General features: G+C 41.8%; 1 protein-coding gene across 1 annotated transcript in view; it reads right to left on the minus strand.

Annotated features, from left to right (window-relative positions):
• Positions 1 to 4,361: 4,361 nt before the first annotated feature.
• CTNNAL1 (catenin alpha like 1) overlaps positions 4,362 to 16,569 on the minus strand; it is a 382,380-nt gene continuing 370,172 nt past the window's right edge. The window contains exons 15-19 of the mRNA XM_077269686.1: positions 12,702 to 12,750; positions 11,139 to 11,195; positions 9,953 to 10,072; positions 6,370 to 6,453; positions 4,362 to 5,365 (exon numbers count right to left, since the gene is read on the minus strand). Of these exons, the coding sequence (XP_077125801.1) occupies positions 5,201 to 5,365; positions 6,370 to 6,453; positions 9,953 to 10,072; positions 11,139 to 11,195; positions 12,702 to 12,750 (475 nt within the window). The 3' untranslated portion in view covers positions 4,362 to 5,200. The remainder of the gene's footprint in view (positions 5,366 to 6,369; positions 6,454 to 9,952; positions 10,073 to 11,138; positions 11,196 to 12,701; positions 12,751 to 16,569) is intronic.

The following is a 16,569-nucleotide window of genomic DNA, read 5'->3' on the forward strand; positions in this document are numbered from 1 at the left end:
GACCCCAAAATTTGTTGTACAATTTGTCCTGAGTACGCCGATACCCCATATGTGGGGGTAAACCACTGTTTGGGCGCATGACAGAGCTCGGAAGCGAAGGAGCGCCATTTGACTTTTCAATGCAAAATTGACTGGAATTGAGATGGGACGCCATGTTGCGTTTGGGGAGCCCCTGATGTGCCTAAACATTGAAACCCCCCACAAGTGATACCATTTTGGAAAGTAGACCCCATAAGGAACTTATCTAGAGGTGTGGTGAGCACTTTGACCCACCAAGTACTTCACAGAAGTTTATAATGCAGAACCGTAAAAATAAAAAATCATATTTTTTCACAAATTATTTTTCGCCCCCAATTTTTTATTTTCCCAAGGGTAAGAGAAGAAATTGGACCCCAACATTTGTTGCACAATTTGTCCTGAGTACGCTGATACCCCATATGTGGCGATAAACCACTGTTTGGGCGCATGGGAGAGCTCGGAAGGGAAGTAGCACCGTTTGACTTTTCAATGCAAAATTGACAGGAATTGAGATGGGACGCCATGTTGCGTTTGGAGAGCCACTGATGTGCCTAAACATTGAAACCCCCCACAAGTGACACCATTTTGGAAAGTAGACCCCCTAAGGAACTTATCTAGATGTGTTTTGAGCGCTTTGACCCACCAAGGGCTTCACAGAAGTTAATAATGCAGAGCCGTAAAAATAAAACAAAAATTTTTTCCCACAAAAATTATTTTTTTAGCCCCCAGTTTTGTATTTTCCCGAGGGTAGCAGGAGAAATTGGACCCCAAAATCTGTTGTCCAAGTTGTCCTGAATGCGATGATATACCATATGTGGGGAGAACCACTGTTTGGGCGCATGGGAGGGCTCGGAAAGGAAGGAGCGCCATTTGGAATGCAGACTTAGATGGAATGGTCTGCAGGCGTCACATTGCGTTTGCAGAGCCCCTAATGTACCTAAACAGTAGAAACCCCCCACAAGTGACACCATGTTGGAAAGTAGACCCCCTAAGGAACTTATCTAGATGTGTGATGAGCGCTTTGACCCACCAAGGGCTTCACAGAAGTTTATAATGCAGAGCCGTAAAAATAAAACAAAAATTTTTTCCCACAAAAATTATTTTTCAGCCCCCAGTTTTGTATTTTCCCGAGGGTAACAGGAGAAATTGGACCCTAAAAGTTGTTGTCCAATTTGTCCTGAGTGCGCTGATACCCCATATGTGGGGGGAACCACCGTTTGGATGCATGGGAGGGCTCGGAAGGGAAGGAGCGCCATTTGGAATGCAGACTTAGATGGAATGGTCTGCAGGCGTCACATTGCGTTTGCAGAGCCCCTAATGTACCTAAACAGTAGAAACCCCCCACAAGTGACACCATGTTGGAAAGTAGACCCCCTAAGGAACTTATCTAGATGTGTGATGAGCGCTTTGACCCACCAAGGGCTTCACAGAAGTTTATAATGCAGAGCCGTAAAAATAAAACAAAAATTTTTTCCCACAAAAATTATTTTTCAGCCCCCAGTTTTGTATTTTCCCGAGGGTAACAGGAGAAATTGGACCCTAAAAGTTGTTGTCCAATTTGTCCTGAGTGCGCTGATACCCCATATGTGGGGGGAACCACCGTTTGGATGCATGGGAGGGCTCGGAAGGGAAGGAGCGCCATTTGGAATGCAGACTTAGATGGAATGGTCTGCAGGCGTCACATTGCGTTTGCAGAGCCCCTAATGTACCTAAACAGTAGAAGCCCCGCACAAGTGACCCCATTTTGGAAACTAGACCCCCCAAGGAACTTATCTAGATGTGTTGTAAGAACTTTGAACCCCCAAGTGTTTCACTACAGTTTATAACGCAGAGCCGTGAAAATAAAAAATCCTTTTTTTTTCCCACAAAAATTATTTTTTAGCCCCCAGTTTTGTATTTTCCTAGGGGTAACAGGAGAAATTGGACCCCAAAGGTTGTTGTTCTATTTGTCCTGAGTACGCTGATACCCCATATGTTGGGGTAAACCCCTGTTTGGGCACACGGGAGAGCTCGGAAGGGAAGGAGCACTGTTTTACTTTTTCAACGCAGAATTGGCTGGAATTGAGATCGGACGCCATGTCGCGTTTGGAGAGCCCCTGATGTGCCGAAACAGTGGAAACCCCCCAATTATAACTGAAACCCTAATCCAAACACACCCCTAACCCTAATCCCAACAGTAACCCTAACCACACCTCTAACCCTGACACACCCCTAACCCTAATCCCAACCCTATTCCCAACCGTAAATGTAATCTAAACCCTAACCGTAACTTTAGCCCCAACCCTAACCCTAACTTTAGCCCCAACCCTAACTGTAGCCTTAACCCTAGCCCCAACCCTAGCGCTAACCCTAGCCCTAACCCTAGCCCTAATGGGAAAATGGAAATAAATACATTTTTTTTATTTTTCCCTAACTAAGGGGGTGATGAAGGGGGGTTTGATTTACTTTTATAGCGGGTTTTTTAGCGGATTTTTATGATTGGCAGCCGTCACACACTGAAAGACGCTTTTTATTGCAAAAAATATTTTTTGCGTTACCACATTTTGAGAGCTATAAATTTTCCATATTTTGGTCCACAGAGTCATGTGAGGTCTTGTTTTTTGCGGGACGAGTTGACGTTTTTATTGGTAACATTTTTGGGCACGTCACATTTTTTGATCGCTTTTTATTCCGATTTTTGTGAGGCAGAATGACCAAAAACCAGCTATTCATGAATTTCTTTTGGGGGAGGCGTTTATACCGTTCCACGTTTGGTAAAATTGATAAAGCAGTTTTATTCTTCGGGTCAGTACGATTACAGCGATATCTCATTTATATTATTTTTTTTATGTTTTGGCGCTTTTATACGATAAAAACTATTTTATGGAAAAAATAATTATTTTTGCATCGCTTTATTCTCAGGACTATAACTTTTTTATTTTTCTGCTGATGATGCTGTATGGTGGCTCGTTATTTGCGGGACAAGATGACGCTTTCAGCGGTACCATGGTTATTTATATCTGTCTTTTTGATCGCGTGTTATTCCACTTTTTGTTCGGCGGTATGATAATAAAGCGTTGTTTTTTGCCTCGTTTTTTTTTTTTTTTCTTACGGTGTTTACTGAAGGGGTTAACGAGTGGGCCAGTTTTATAGGTCGGGTCGTTACGGACGCGGCGATACTAAATATGTGTACTTTTATTGTTTTGTTTTTTTTATATTTAGGTAAAGAAATGTATTTATGGGAATAATATTTTTTTTTTTTTTCATTATTTTGGAATATTTTTTTTTATTTTTTTTTACACATTTGGAAATTTTTTTTTTTACTTTTTTACTTTGCCCCAGGGGGGGACAATACAGATCGGTGATCTGCCAGTTTGCATAGCACTCTGACAGATCACCGATCTGATTGAAGTGCAGGCTGCTTCACAGTGCCTGCTCTGAGCAGGCTTCTGTGAAGCCACCTCCCTCCCTGCAGGACCCGGATCCGCGGCCATCTTGGATCCGGGTCTGGAGCAGGCAGGGAGGGAGGTAAGACCCTCGCAGCAACGCGATCACATCGCGTTGCTGCGGGGGGCTCAGGGAAGCCCGCAGGGAGCCCTCTCCCTGCGCGATGCTTCCCTGCATCGCCGGCACATCGCGATCATGTTTGATCGCGGTGTGCCGGGGGTTAATGTGCCGGGGGCGGTCCGTGACCGCTCCTGGCACATAGTGCCGGATGTCAGCTGCGATATGCAGCTGACACCCGGCCGCGATCGGCCGCGCTCCCCCCGTGAGCGCGGCCGATCGGCTATGACGTACTATCCCGTCAAGGGTCAGATAGGCCCAGGTCACCTCGACGGGATAGTACGTCAAAGGTCACAGAGGGGTTAAATAAGACTTTTGGAAATTGCAATCTTGTACAACTGTAAAGCAATAACTGATAGCAATATTTGTGTGAACTACCAAAGATTTGAGGGGCTGCTTTTTGCAATATCTGTTAGATAAAAAAAAAAATAGAAAGGCAAAACAACTGTGTCCATTAAATTATCCATTTACCGATCTTCCATAACAATAACCCAGCGATGCTTACTTACTAAGCAAATACCGAACAGTAACAGAGCGGGTACGGTTACTGTTCGGTAACAAAATAAGCGGCAGTGCTTGGTTATCTGGAATGGAAAGTTGTGGGATCCCACAATCCAGGGCAGGCTTGACTTTGGTAGAAAGATGGATTTAATGATTAAAATGACCCAATTTTCATTACAAATAATGTAGCAAATAGAACAAGTCTCATTTACTATATTAAACATGAAAAATTAGTAGTGAGGAAGTATTTGTGACATACTGTTCTAGATCGGCACATGCTTTATATATATCAAATCACACACGATTCATTAGAATTTTATTTTAAAAATAGAATTTTACATTGTAAATGTTAATGTAAAAAAAACTACATTTTCATGAAACTTAAATATGGTATACATTCTGAGAAAAGATATAATTTTATTTAACATGCGTTTTAAATCCAAGGATTTAAAAGGGATGAGCTTTATAAATGAGTGACAACAAACCCTGGGAAACCGTCAGCATGTCCCACCGAGTTGCCATCTCCAGCAGCTAACTACAGGACCAACTTCAAATCCAAAAACATAATGAAGTCAAAACTAGATCAGAAAATAGTTCTTTATGAGAAAATCTCCAATCAATTTAAAGAGCTCAGCAGCAAATTTACAGTTCAAACGGTGCAGGGACAGTGGTGGAGGTTTTACATGAGGATGTGGTGTGCGGTTTATTCTCAGTTGTGAACATGAAGACAGTAGCTGATCAGTGCTTCAGACCACAAAACATTGCCCTGATACAGGTAAACACAATACAACTGAAAAAAAAAGCAAACCAGCAAGGATGATGCAAGGTTGACGGCAAATTTGTAACATAGCAAAGAGAAATCAGGATTTCTGGATATTACACGTATACAAACCATAGCAGCATCTTTGGGTTTAGGTTTCCATTAAGACATTCACAACAGAGCTTTTAATAACAGTGTGATTGGTGAGAGGAAAAAAAATACACACATTCACATTCAGTGAAGTTTTTAACCTGACAGAGCAAATGTGTAAGAAGAAAAAATGGTACCAGTACAATGTGGAGCAAAACACAAACATAAACATAAACATGTGGAGCTTAATAATTGACATCCTCTCCTTCTTCCAGGAGCTTTACATTTCTATTTACTTTCTAAAAATGTCAGGTTAGCTACATGGTGTTCCAAAGACTTTACTCCAAAGGCTTCTAGGGTTCTTCCTTCTAGACCATCTTCATTTGAAACATTCTGTATCTTGTTTTCTTTCCAGGATCCTGGAGGTCGGTAGCATCCATTCCCCACTTTACACTGCAAAGTAAGATAATACTTTTATTCAAAGAAAAATACACCTAGTGACAGAGCAGATATTATTCTATAGACCCATAATAGAGAGTGGAAACTGAAAAGAAACGAATATCAACGAATTGAGCTGCTATTTGGCAGAGTCTTTGTCAGATCAAAAAATAATGAAAGGTTACAGCACCGTGTCCAGTAGACTACCCATATATTGATCCCCATGTTTGCTAAATAGTTAAAAACCAAACAGTCTTCCATAACACTAAACCAGAGTTGTCGTGTTCTTTAATGATGTTACTGTTCGGTAACAGCATCATAGTCTGTCTACCATTCGGTATGCGCTTACTAACGTGGCAGCGCTGGGTTGAGCAAAGTGCGTGATGATCAAAATTTCGCTCTATTACCATGAGAGCAGCTGTGGGATTTAACACCTCTAAAGTTCAGGCTTCACTTTGGTAGAAAGTAAGCTGATGGCAATCATAACTAAATAGCAATTCTGCCCCTTCAGCCAGCCTCAGCACAGTTTGAGGTTTTTCAATGGTGAAGTGGCATGTATCCATACTTATAAATCACATAATGGAGTTTTTGTGGTACGTGAAGTCTGTACACTTTGAAGTTTGCATTTAGGGAGCACATGAACAACAACAACCGGAGGTTCTAATCTTAGAAGAAGCAATATAAGCAAATAAAAAAATATATATATTGGAATTCTACAAGCCTAATGAATTACATTTATAGTCATGGGTAAAAAAAAAAAAATACAAACCTAATGAATGACTTTATGGTCACAGGTAAAAAAAAAACAAACAAAAAAAAAACAGCCTTATTGGTATGAATGTATGATATCCATGTTGCTGACCTATCAATCCATCACAAATATAAAAAGAAATTTAGATTTGTCCATTACCCAGGTTGTTTTTTTATTTGTACCAATCGCTCAGGCCAGAGAGTAAGATAAAGACAGATCTGTGAAAATAAAATGCATTCCAACTTCAGCATCTGCATCAACTACTCACCTTTCTTTGTAATTTGCAACAAATTGGAAGAACTTGAGATAGTATCATCATGACTGCCTTTGATTTCTGGATACACGTGTCAACCTACAGGATGAAAATAAATTAAATAGTCACTTAAAAAAAAATAAAATAAAAGTTTTGCTATTCCGCACTTCAGTACATATAACCATTGGGTGGAGCTATGAAAGATTTCTCTTGTTGATCGCCAAGAACACATGTCAAAGGGCTTCACAATGTTATTAAACAAAAAACAACTTGGAGGACCTGCCACTTGTTAAAAGTACAGGAGTTAAATACCTTCTAAAAATCCCTGCTCTTCCTTTGTTCTGCCTCTCTTTTCCATTTTGCACTGCATCTCCCCATTTCAGAGATATTCACATTTGTTGTGCACTATGAAATCTCTGCTACCAGCTCAACTGGGCGTTTCTTCAGTCTTTTCTTCTGCATGTGTGTGCTTTCTCCTCAACCCTACAGACTCTGAAGATCATAGTTCTTTTTCGTCCAAGATTGATAGACTGCTACATGAGCTGTGTTTGGAAGTGTCTTGGAGGGAGTGATAAAAGTACACACACTCAGAGTGGAAACACCAAGTTAGACTGCAAGCAGAGATTTCACATACTGCGCTCCAGAAAAAAGAACATCTACGAATGATGCAATGCAAAATAGAACAAGAGTGGGCACATCAAGTTGGCTCAGGGAATTTGTCAGGTATTTTATTGTTTTTCTTAAAAGGGACCAATCAATTGCTAACCCCTTAACGGCTGCCGATACACCGTTTAACGGCAGCAGATAAGGGTACCTATTCCTGAAAGCTGCTTTTTAACAGCGCTGAGAAATAAGGTTATAGCGCGCCCCAGAGAACAAGATTCGGGTCGGTTTTCACTGTCCCCAGTGTTGCGATCGCTGTTATTCACCGAATGACTGTGACCGCCCCCCCCCAAAAAAAAACAATAAAAAAAATCAGATTTCCCACGTATTTCTCTCTCCCCTGATATGATCTAGCACATCAAAGGAGAGAGAAATGGGGTCCCCTCAGCCCCCCTGGTACCTTCAGTGTCCCCAGGACCTCCGGCCGGCACCCGGCAACAGTAGATTATTCCTGTTGGTTCATTTTGATCACTGTGATAGCCCCATCACAGTGATCAAAATAAATCAAACCCTCCTTTATCACCTTCTTAGTTAGGTAAAAATAACAAAATAAAAAAATGTATTTTTTTCCATTAGGGTTAGAATTAGGGGGTTTCCTCTGTTTAGGTACATCAGGGGGTCTCCAAACGCAACATGGCGCCCGCCATTGATTACAGCCAATTTCGTGTTCAAAAAGTCAAACAGCGCTCCCCTCTGAGCCCTGCTATGCGCCAAAACAGTGGCTTTCCCCCACATATTGGGTATCTGCGTACTGAGGAGAAATTGCACAACTATTTTGTGGTCCATTTTCTCCCGATACCCTTGTGAAAATAAACGAAAAAAAAAACCTTAGAATCAGTGGGATCCGTTAAAGTGTTCCAGAGCTATAACCTCAAAGTGACAGTGGTCAGAATTGTAAAAATTGGTTTGGTCATGAAGTACAAAATTGGCTCTGTCACTAACGGGTTAAAGGGAATTTAGCAGCAGGATTTAACCCCTCTCTCCAAACTATTTAGCATGTAGCTCTTTCAAAGACAAATCCAGCAACTCCTTTACGTGTCCATACCGTTCCTCCATTGTCAAGAATCGGCCTTTGAACTAATATGCAAAGAACTATGGTAGATTTGAAGATTCTGTCAGTTCAGTGCTGTCTCCTGCTTGGCTGACAGCCCTTATGCTGTGTGACTTCAAGCAGCATGAGAAGGAGGCAGCACTGGGTGGCGAATAGAGCTGGAGTGACAGAGGCTTCAGATCTACCATAATCATTTGCATATCAATTCAAACACTGATCTCTCATTTCTACATGACCTAAAAATAGTTTTTGGAGTGTGAAATCCTGCTGATCGATTTCCTTTAATATATACTCATGTGACACATGGGAGCTATGCAATCAAGTGATATCGGTAGCTATAGCATTTTCATTACTGAGTTCACATGTCCAGTGCTATGTCAAAACCACTACAGCCAACCCCTTTAATAGAGCAAGTATCCAAATAACCAATCTTAGTTTATCACATCTGCTCTGTGATTGAATTATCATTCAGAAATCCTGATGGACACAGTTAAAATAAAAACTTCCGTTAAAGAGAACCTGTCACCCCAAAATCAAAGGTGAGCTAAGTCCACCAGCATCAGGGGCTTATCTACAGAATTCTGGAATGCTGTAGATAAGCCCCCGATGTATCCTGAAAGATGAGAAAAGAGGTTAGATTATACTCACCCAGGGGCGGTCCCAGTCCGATGGGCATCGCGGTCCTTTCCGGGGCCTCACATCTTCTTACGATGACGTCCTCTTCTTTTCTTCACGCTGCGGCTCCGACACAGGTGCTGGGCCTCTCTGACCTTTCCCGGTGCCTGCGCACTGCAGTACTTTGCTCTGCCCTCAACAGGGCAGACAAAGTGCGCCGGAGCCGCAGCGTGAAGACAAGAGGACGACATCGTAAGAAGATGGGAGGCCCCGGACCGCGACACCCATCGGACCGGACCGCAGTGGGAACGCCCCTGGGTGAGTATAATCTAACATCTCTTATCTTTCAGGATATATCGGGGGCTTATCTACAGCATTCCAGAATGCTGTAGATAAGCCCCTGATGCTGGTGGGCTTAGCTCATGAATCTGTCATGTCCCGAAAAGCTATTAACCTGCAAATATAGGGTTAATCTGCAGGTAAATCGCATTACTATGCAGTGTGGCTGCCTTACTTTCAGTCACAGGCATGATGCACGGAGTGGCTACAGTCATTGCTCACAGCAGCTGTAAATATGCCTGGTACTGTGATTGGCAGCGCATCTCTACAAGCAATCTGTCAAGTGCTTACAGCTGCCGCTCAGTATGGACTGAGCGATGACGCCTCTATGACTGAAAGCTGGTGGTTCCTGGGAGTAAAAGTTAATTTTCTCACAGTAGGTGCGCTTTCAGTAAGGCGTCCCGGCAGCATTGTAACACAACCTGTAGATTAATAGCATTTAGGGACATTAACAGGCTCCCTTTAAAACACCACTTCATCGTCTTGTTTTGTCAGTGCTGGAGTGGTGCATCTAATCTAAGGTCCATGACCCTAATATTATACTCACCTGCAGCAGTCTTCTCTTTTTTCAGTGCTGCTCTGGTCCCGTGGCGCAATCTTGTGACCACATGGACTGGCATTGAAAAGTGACCTCTGGCTCGCTCGGACAAACACTGTAATCCAGCAGGTCACAAGCCGACAGGAGCGGCAACGATTGAAGGTGAAGACGGCGTGAGGTAATTATAAGATTAGGGTGAGATTAGAAGCACCACTCCAACAAAAAAAAAAAAAAAAAACACGCCTGAGTGGTGCTTTAAGTACCTGTGTCTCTCATCTCCTCATCTCCAAGAGACATCCTACAGCTTGGAATCAACTCAGGTTTATGCAATCACAAGTAATTACTACATAATTGATTCTTAGCTCTCACATAATACAGAATATGTCATCTACCTTGGTGAAGGTGGCAGTTTTGCCCTGGACAGGAGTTCTTGATGTTATCTGAAGCTGCTGACTCAGTGGAACCAGCTTCTCAATCTCCAACAAGAGTAAAGGTTTGTCATCATCTTCAAGCTGTGAGGGAGTAGGAAATAGGATTTTACAAATAACTGCAAGGCACATGGGCTCCCAACCCTTACAGGTATAACAATAATTGGTTAGAAATCTTTTTATTTGCACTGCTCTGAACATTCCCAAGTGCCTAAAACATACAATTAGAGCCATTGTTGAGAGGATGTACACCAAAGTGTAGAATGTTCAAAACATTCAGTGGGACACCACTCATTTTCATGAGCAATAATGCTCTAAAATAAAATTATTTTTTAGCATGGGTTCAGATCACAGTGCATTATTAGGTTGATAAGTCACAGTGAGGGAGTTCCTACTCCGGACCTAGCTCTTTATTGCCCTTTGTTGATCTAGAGCTTTGATTCATTTCTCCAGAGCAATAATACCAGCTCATCAGCGGCCATGCTAGCAGAATACTATTCTATTTAGGGAGAAGAGGAGGGCAATACGGCTCTTAGGCTATGTGCACATATTGCGGATTTGGCCCTGCGGATCTGCAGCTGTTTTCCATGCGCTGTACAGTACCATGTAAACCTATGGAAAACCAAATCCGCAGTGCACATGCGCGGAAACGCTGCATTGTATTTTCCGCAGCATATCAATTCTTTGTGCGGATTCCGCAGTGGTTTACATCGGCTCCTCAACAGGAATCTGCAGGTGTAAAACCGCAGGAAATCCGCAGGTAAAACACAGTGTGTTTTACCTGCGGATTTTGCAAAAACGGTGGGGAAAAATCCGCACACGAATCCGCAACGTGTGCACATAGCCTGACTTAGAGGGCAAGAACTGCACTGGACACATTATTTTTGGTAGGGTCAATACAGTGAATCTGCAGGATGTGTGTGTGTAATGTATCTACATTCTGGTAATATCCTACAAGGGTCAATGACTCCATTGTGTGGGGAAGGTTTTTCACTACAATGTTCGCTGACATGAAAAGAGTTGCATTCAAAACAGATTGCCGTATTCAGGTGTAATGGTTCACGGAATGATAGAAGTGCCATGTATAACCACACTACACCGCTCTATCCACCTGGCATACATATAGAAAATGACATTAATATTTAATCACCTGATTAGAAAATGTGTGGAGAATTGATGAAAGCTTTAACCCGGCTGCTGCAAAAACCTAAGAAGAGAGCAAAAAAAAAAAAAAGTTTAATAATTTTATATTCTATAACTGGCAGGTTAACCAACTATATCATAAAGTGATTATACATAATTAATAAACGGCTCTCCAACTTTCCCTAAAACACATTTTTACTGGGTGAAAGGAAAGATCAATGGCAACAAATGTGAAAAAAAATTAAATAAGGGATAAAGTAAGGAATGAGCAATGCTAAGAATCAGTGTGGATCTGTGAGCTGATTAATGACCAGAAGAGAGATTGATGCTTTGCAAAGTTCATTCCTGGCATTTAAGAGTCTCCCTCATGTATTCCCCACTTCTTACAATGCACAGGGACATGTCTATGTATACAGTATATAAAAGTACAGTTATCTTGCTTTTGTCGGTTTAACATAAAACATAAAATAAGTGTCTATAGCGTGCCAACAATGCATTGTCCCCCTCAAATTAGGGGACCTGTCACCAGGGTAAACATGGCCAGTTTTTGTTCTTAATTTATTCCTGCTACTACTCTAAGTGCAGGCAGCCTCTGACTAAGGAACATCCATTTTGCAAACGACTCATTTTTAGAGATGCAAGATGTAAAAACCAACCCAAAAGTTAATACCCAATTCCTCACGTCACTGACATCACGCCATCTTCCTTCCTCCATCACATGCCTCTTCACTATAGGCCCGGACTTCCGACCACACCGAAGCCACAGAGGTCACTGCGTGTTGTAAGGTTGCAATGTTATGAGACTAAGACACGTACCACGACCTTATGACACACAGTGACCTCCAAGGCTTGGATGCGGCCAATGTCCTGGCCTATAGTGAACAGGCTTGAGATGCGGTGGAAAGCAGAGGACCGGACGCAGGGCAGTGATTAGGTCTTGTATAAAAATTCGGGTTACAAACAAACCTACAGAACTGTTCTAGTTCGTAAGCCGGGGACTGCATGAATTATTATTTTTCTGTGTAATCTGTCATGTGGGTCAAAAGTTATGGGCCTTTTTTGATGAGGGGGAATTGCTTAAAGGGTTCTTTCGGGGGGAAGGTGTGTCTTTAGGCGGCTCTGCATAATTACCTGCGATTTACAAAAATAAAAAATACGAAAAAAAGTGGTGCAGCACGAACTAAATATGAGCATTTTACCTGGTGATAAGGAAGTGATATGAAGCCAGGCTATGGCTGGCACTGCTGCCATGTCTATTTACACATACCCGCATAGTCCATGAAATAACGGGAACATTTTGGTGTGTGGAGTCTTTTGTATTGCTCTTAGAAATGGAGGACAAATGGGTGTTGCTACTTGCCTCATCAATAGGGCATGTCCGGACACACTGCCACTATCCAATAAGCGCTGATAAGGTGAAAATATGCAGGGGCACACTGGGCACAGGGAATTGTAACACTATTGCCAACGTAATCATACATGTTGTTTCAAATATGAAGCAATCTGCAATTCTGGTGCATATGTGAACAATGCCCAACCTGGAATGAGTAGCAAGGGGGATCAGACTTACCTCTGCTTGACTAAATAAGTCCTGGGTGGTCTTTAGTAACCCTTCACCCCTGAAGAACAAAGCAAAAGCACGTTCATAATAACATTGTGAAGATTAGGCTACATTTGTAAGAAATTGTAAATTTGCAGCCTCTCTAGGCTCTCGGTAACCACTACTATATACTGCACAGAAGATTTATCACTGCCACTCAGGTCTAAAACTGCAGCAAGTAAAAAAAAATGGTGTGTCCCAGAGCTAGGACCTGTTCCGTATATGTCAGATAAACAGATTTGTAGATCTGCTTTGCTATCAGTGTGGTATAAACCGAAATATGCACCAGTTCTGATCTTCTGGAGATTTGCGTAATAATGTATGGCACTAAACTATATTAAATATGTCAAGCAGGAGGCCACGCCTCTTTCCAGTAAGCCCCACCTACTATTTGGAAGGATCATAAGGTCGGCCTAAAACCGCAATGCCACAAAATGTTTCCGCAAATGCGAGTTGTATAAAATGTACAACTTTGGGATGTCAGAAAAACTGGTGTAAAATCATAAGTAAATAAATTCCCCTTTATTATTTGTTTAACACAATGTTGTGCTTTCTGGCATGGCTACATTGGTCTCCCTCCTTGTTTTTAATGTGCATAGTTGTGTCACACTGCTTTATTCAATAAATAACTTATGTAATTCTACTATTCATGCTGTGTATACTGAGGATCTGCTGCAGGCTCTGTACTACATGTACAAGTAACATTAGTAATCAACATTGTAATGCCGCATGTCTCAGACTCTCACTACACTTAGGCCGGGTTCACATTAGAGTATCTGTGCGCAGCGTATGGTACACATACATCCGCAGGCGTCATGCATCCATATCTTTAACATGGTGTATGCAGGGACATGCCGTGTGCAGCGGTTTCCGTTGAACATAATATGTTGCATTTTTCAAGGCGTCAAATATTGCGCAATCATCTGCATGCAGATGATTGCGGATGAGTGCGTCAAAAAACGCATTACTATCTATGAAACGTATTGGTAGGCACACTTTAGACTGCACATGTCCAGGAAATAATGTCACCAACTCCACCATGTGCATAAAAAGCGCTAATGCATGCCAAAACACATTTAAACGCATGCACATGCAGCGGGTTTTTTTTGCGTCATGTGCGGAGGGGTAAGCATGTGTTTGCATATGCAGACGATAAGCTGCACACAGAAATGCTAATGTGAACCTAGCCTAACAGGTTTCCTCCAAAGACCCTACTGTGGTTAGAAGTCTGGCCACCTTCATATACTTTCCATTTGTACCTATTGCTGCTGAGTGCTGAAGGTTTCTAATATACTCACTGTCAGCATTCAGCATTATTGACCAGATACCAAACTTTGCATGTGACCATCCTCATTCTTTATTTTCGATGTCTCTCTCACATACCGACTAATCTTTTACGGCCTAGAGACTAGTCGTAATGTCACAACTGGCTGCCTGGTCTCCGGCAGACACTCCATCCTACAGCTCTGCTGCTCCCGCACAAACGCTGGAAGCGATTCCAGTACTTGCGCAGTAAACCTTTTAATTATCCTGAAGTAGTTGTACAGTGTGTTAGTGGAAGACAAAGCTGACCTAGAGTTTGCAGACTACGCTTTTCAATCAGCTGTAAGGAGGGATGTCTCCATATATATTCACAGTGCTGGGTCACACACACACACACACACACACACACACACACATACACATACACATACAGCGGGTGAAATAAGTATTAAACAAGCCACCAATTTTCCAAGTAAATATCTTTATAAAGGTGGTATGGTCATGAAATTCTCGCCAGATGTTGGTAACAACCAATCCAATCCACACAGGCAAGGAAATCATACCATAGATGTCCATAATGTTTGTGTAATAATGAAAAATGACACAGGGAAAAAGTATTGAACATGAACATGCTTACTGAAACTTGCATGGCAATATTTCCATGCAAGGGCTTGATGTTTTGCAGAACAAGTAAGGCTATATTCACATGCAGCCTTTTTGTACCAGCAAAACCTACTAGATTTGCTTTTTTTCTCACTAAATTTGAAAACTGCAGCATTTTTACGTGCAAGTATGTTAATTCTTTCAGCATTTTTACAATGGTTTTTTTCACCCATAAAAAGCAATGAGAAAGTAAAAAAAAAAAAAAAAAAAAAAAAATGCAGAAAGAATTAACATACTGCAGACATAAAAATGCTGTAGTTTTTAAATTTAGTCAGGAAAAAAAAGCCAGAACAGTATTGAGCAATTTTGCCAGCGTTTTTGGTGAAAAAAACTAAAATGTATTAAATATATATTGCAAACAAAGCACATGTGTAAACCACAACCAAAAAAACTCTGTAAAAAAAACAGATGCTGCAAAATGGCCGGTTACAGTGTTTTTACTGCCAAGAGAGCAGGTTTTGGCTGTAGAAAAAAATGTGTGTGAACATAGCCTTATTGTTTTGGATGTCACCATTCATCTTACGATATAATGTGCTGAACGAATGGTTGGAAACAAAAAATCCAAGTAGGTTGAATTCAGGAAGAAAAAACACCATTCTGCCATTGTTTTGGTGGTTTTATTTGTACAGTGTTCACTGGGCGGTAGGTAAAAATGATCTGTCAACATGATTCATGAGGTCAGTACGATTACATAATAGCTAAGTGTCTTAAAGGTAAGGTACCGCGTTTGTAGATCATTAATAAAAAACTGTAATGTAGCATAACATGCTGCTATAACCAAGTTTTAAATGCATGTGAAACAGATTTCGTGTGTTATATGTGTTTAAAGAAGGAACTGGGGGCTGACATCTTGGTTTCACAGCAGTTCACGACACTAACAGTGTCATTTTACAGCACCCCATGGACATAGGAGATAATAGACCGGCGAGGACCCTATCTATAACATTGTAGCTGCATTAGCAGTGAGCTGGGCACGCCTCTGTGGGCTGCACAACTCACTGCTGTAGGTGTGACTAGCAGCCATTTTATTATAGCCCAGTGCTCTCTGCCCAGCTCCACTTACTCTCTATCACAGGAGCTTCATTCACTCCATTAAGCTGCATTCCCAGCCTGCAGAGAGAGGTGACACCTGACACCTGTCTCTGCCATACAATGTATCTCTCCCCTCCCTCCACAATGCCTGGCCATTCACTGCAGACCTGGAGCTCCTTCTTATCTTACTGAGGGATGAGTCACAGACAGCTCTGCACAGACAATGCTGCTCCATACACACCACATAAACTAACTGTGCTTCTGATGCACTAACTGCTGGTGATAGCAGATCACAGGGCAGTCACACACAAAATGGCTCTGCCCTGTGATGCTGCTCTTCATTCTGCCCCAGGGATATTAGACCACCCAAAAGGGGAGGGAAATGCTGATGTCAGCAGTTACTGCCCCAATTTTCCAGCTAACAGTAAAGCTGGTAAGTCTTACTATAGCTGCTTGAGGTCTAAAACGGAAAATGCTCCCCCTAGTGGTCAATATATATATTTGTAAGATAATATATAATATTTTTCATATAGAAATGTTTGCAAGCAGTGCAAACATTGCATTAATACATTTTATTTACTATTTTAAGCTTAATTTCACAAAAAAACAAACTACAAGAAAACTGGTGGCACCTTCCCTTTAAGAGCCATTTTTCCACGCGACAACGCCAGACCACATGTTGCCTGTGCTCCTGTGAGCAGCCTGAGTGGTCTAAATGTGCTTCCATGGCCTGCAGTGTCTCCGATCCAACACATCTTGGACATCATTGGGCGGCAACTGCAAAGTAAGCTGCCAGCAGCTGATCTTTATGATTTGCCCAAGTGCATTGAGCATGGCAGAACATTCTTCAGGCAATCATTATCAACCTCAATGATATCAT

This window comes from Ranitomeya variabilis, chromosome 6, assembly GCF_051348905.1.
Source record: "Ranitomeya variabilis isolate aRanVar5 chromosome 6, aRanVar5.hap1, whole genome shotgun sequence".
NCBI classification, from domain to species: domain Eukaryota; kingdom Metazoa; phylum Chordata; class Amphibia; order Anura; family Dendrobatidae; genus Ranitomeya; species Ranitomeya variabilis.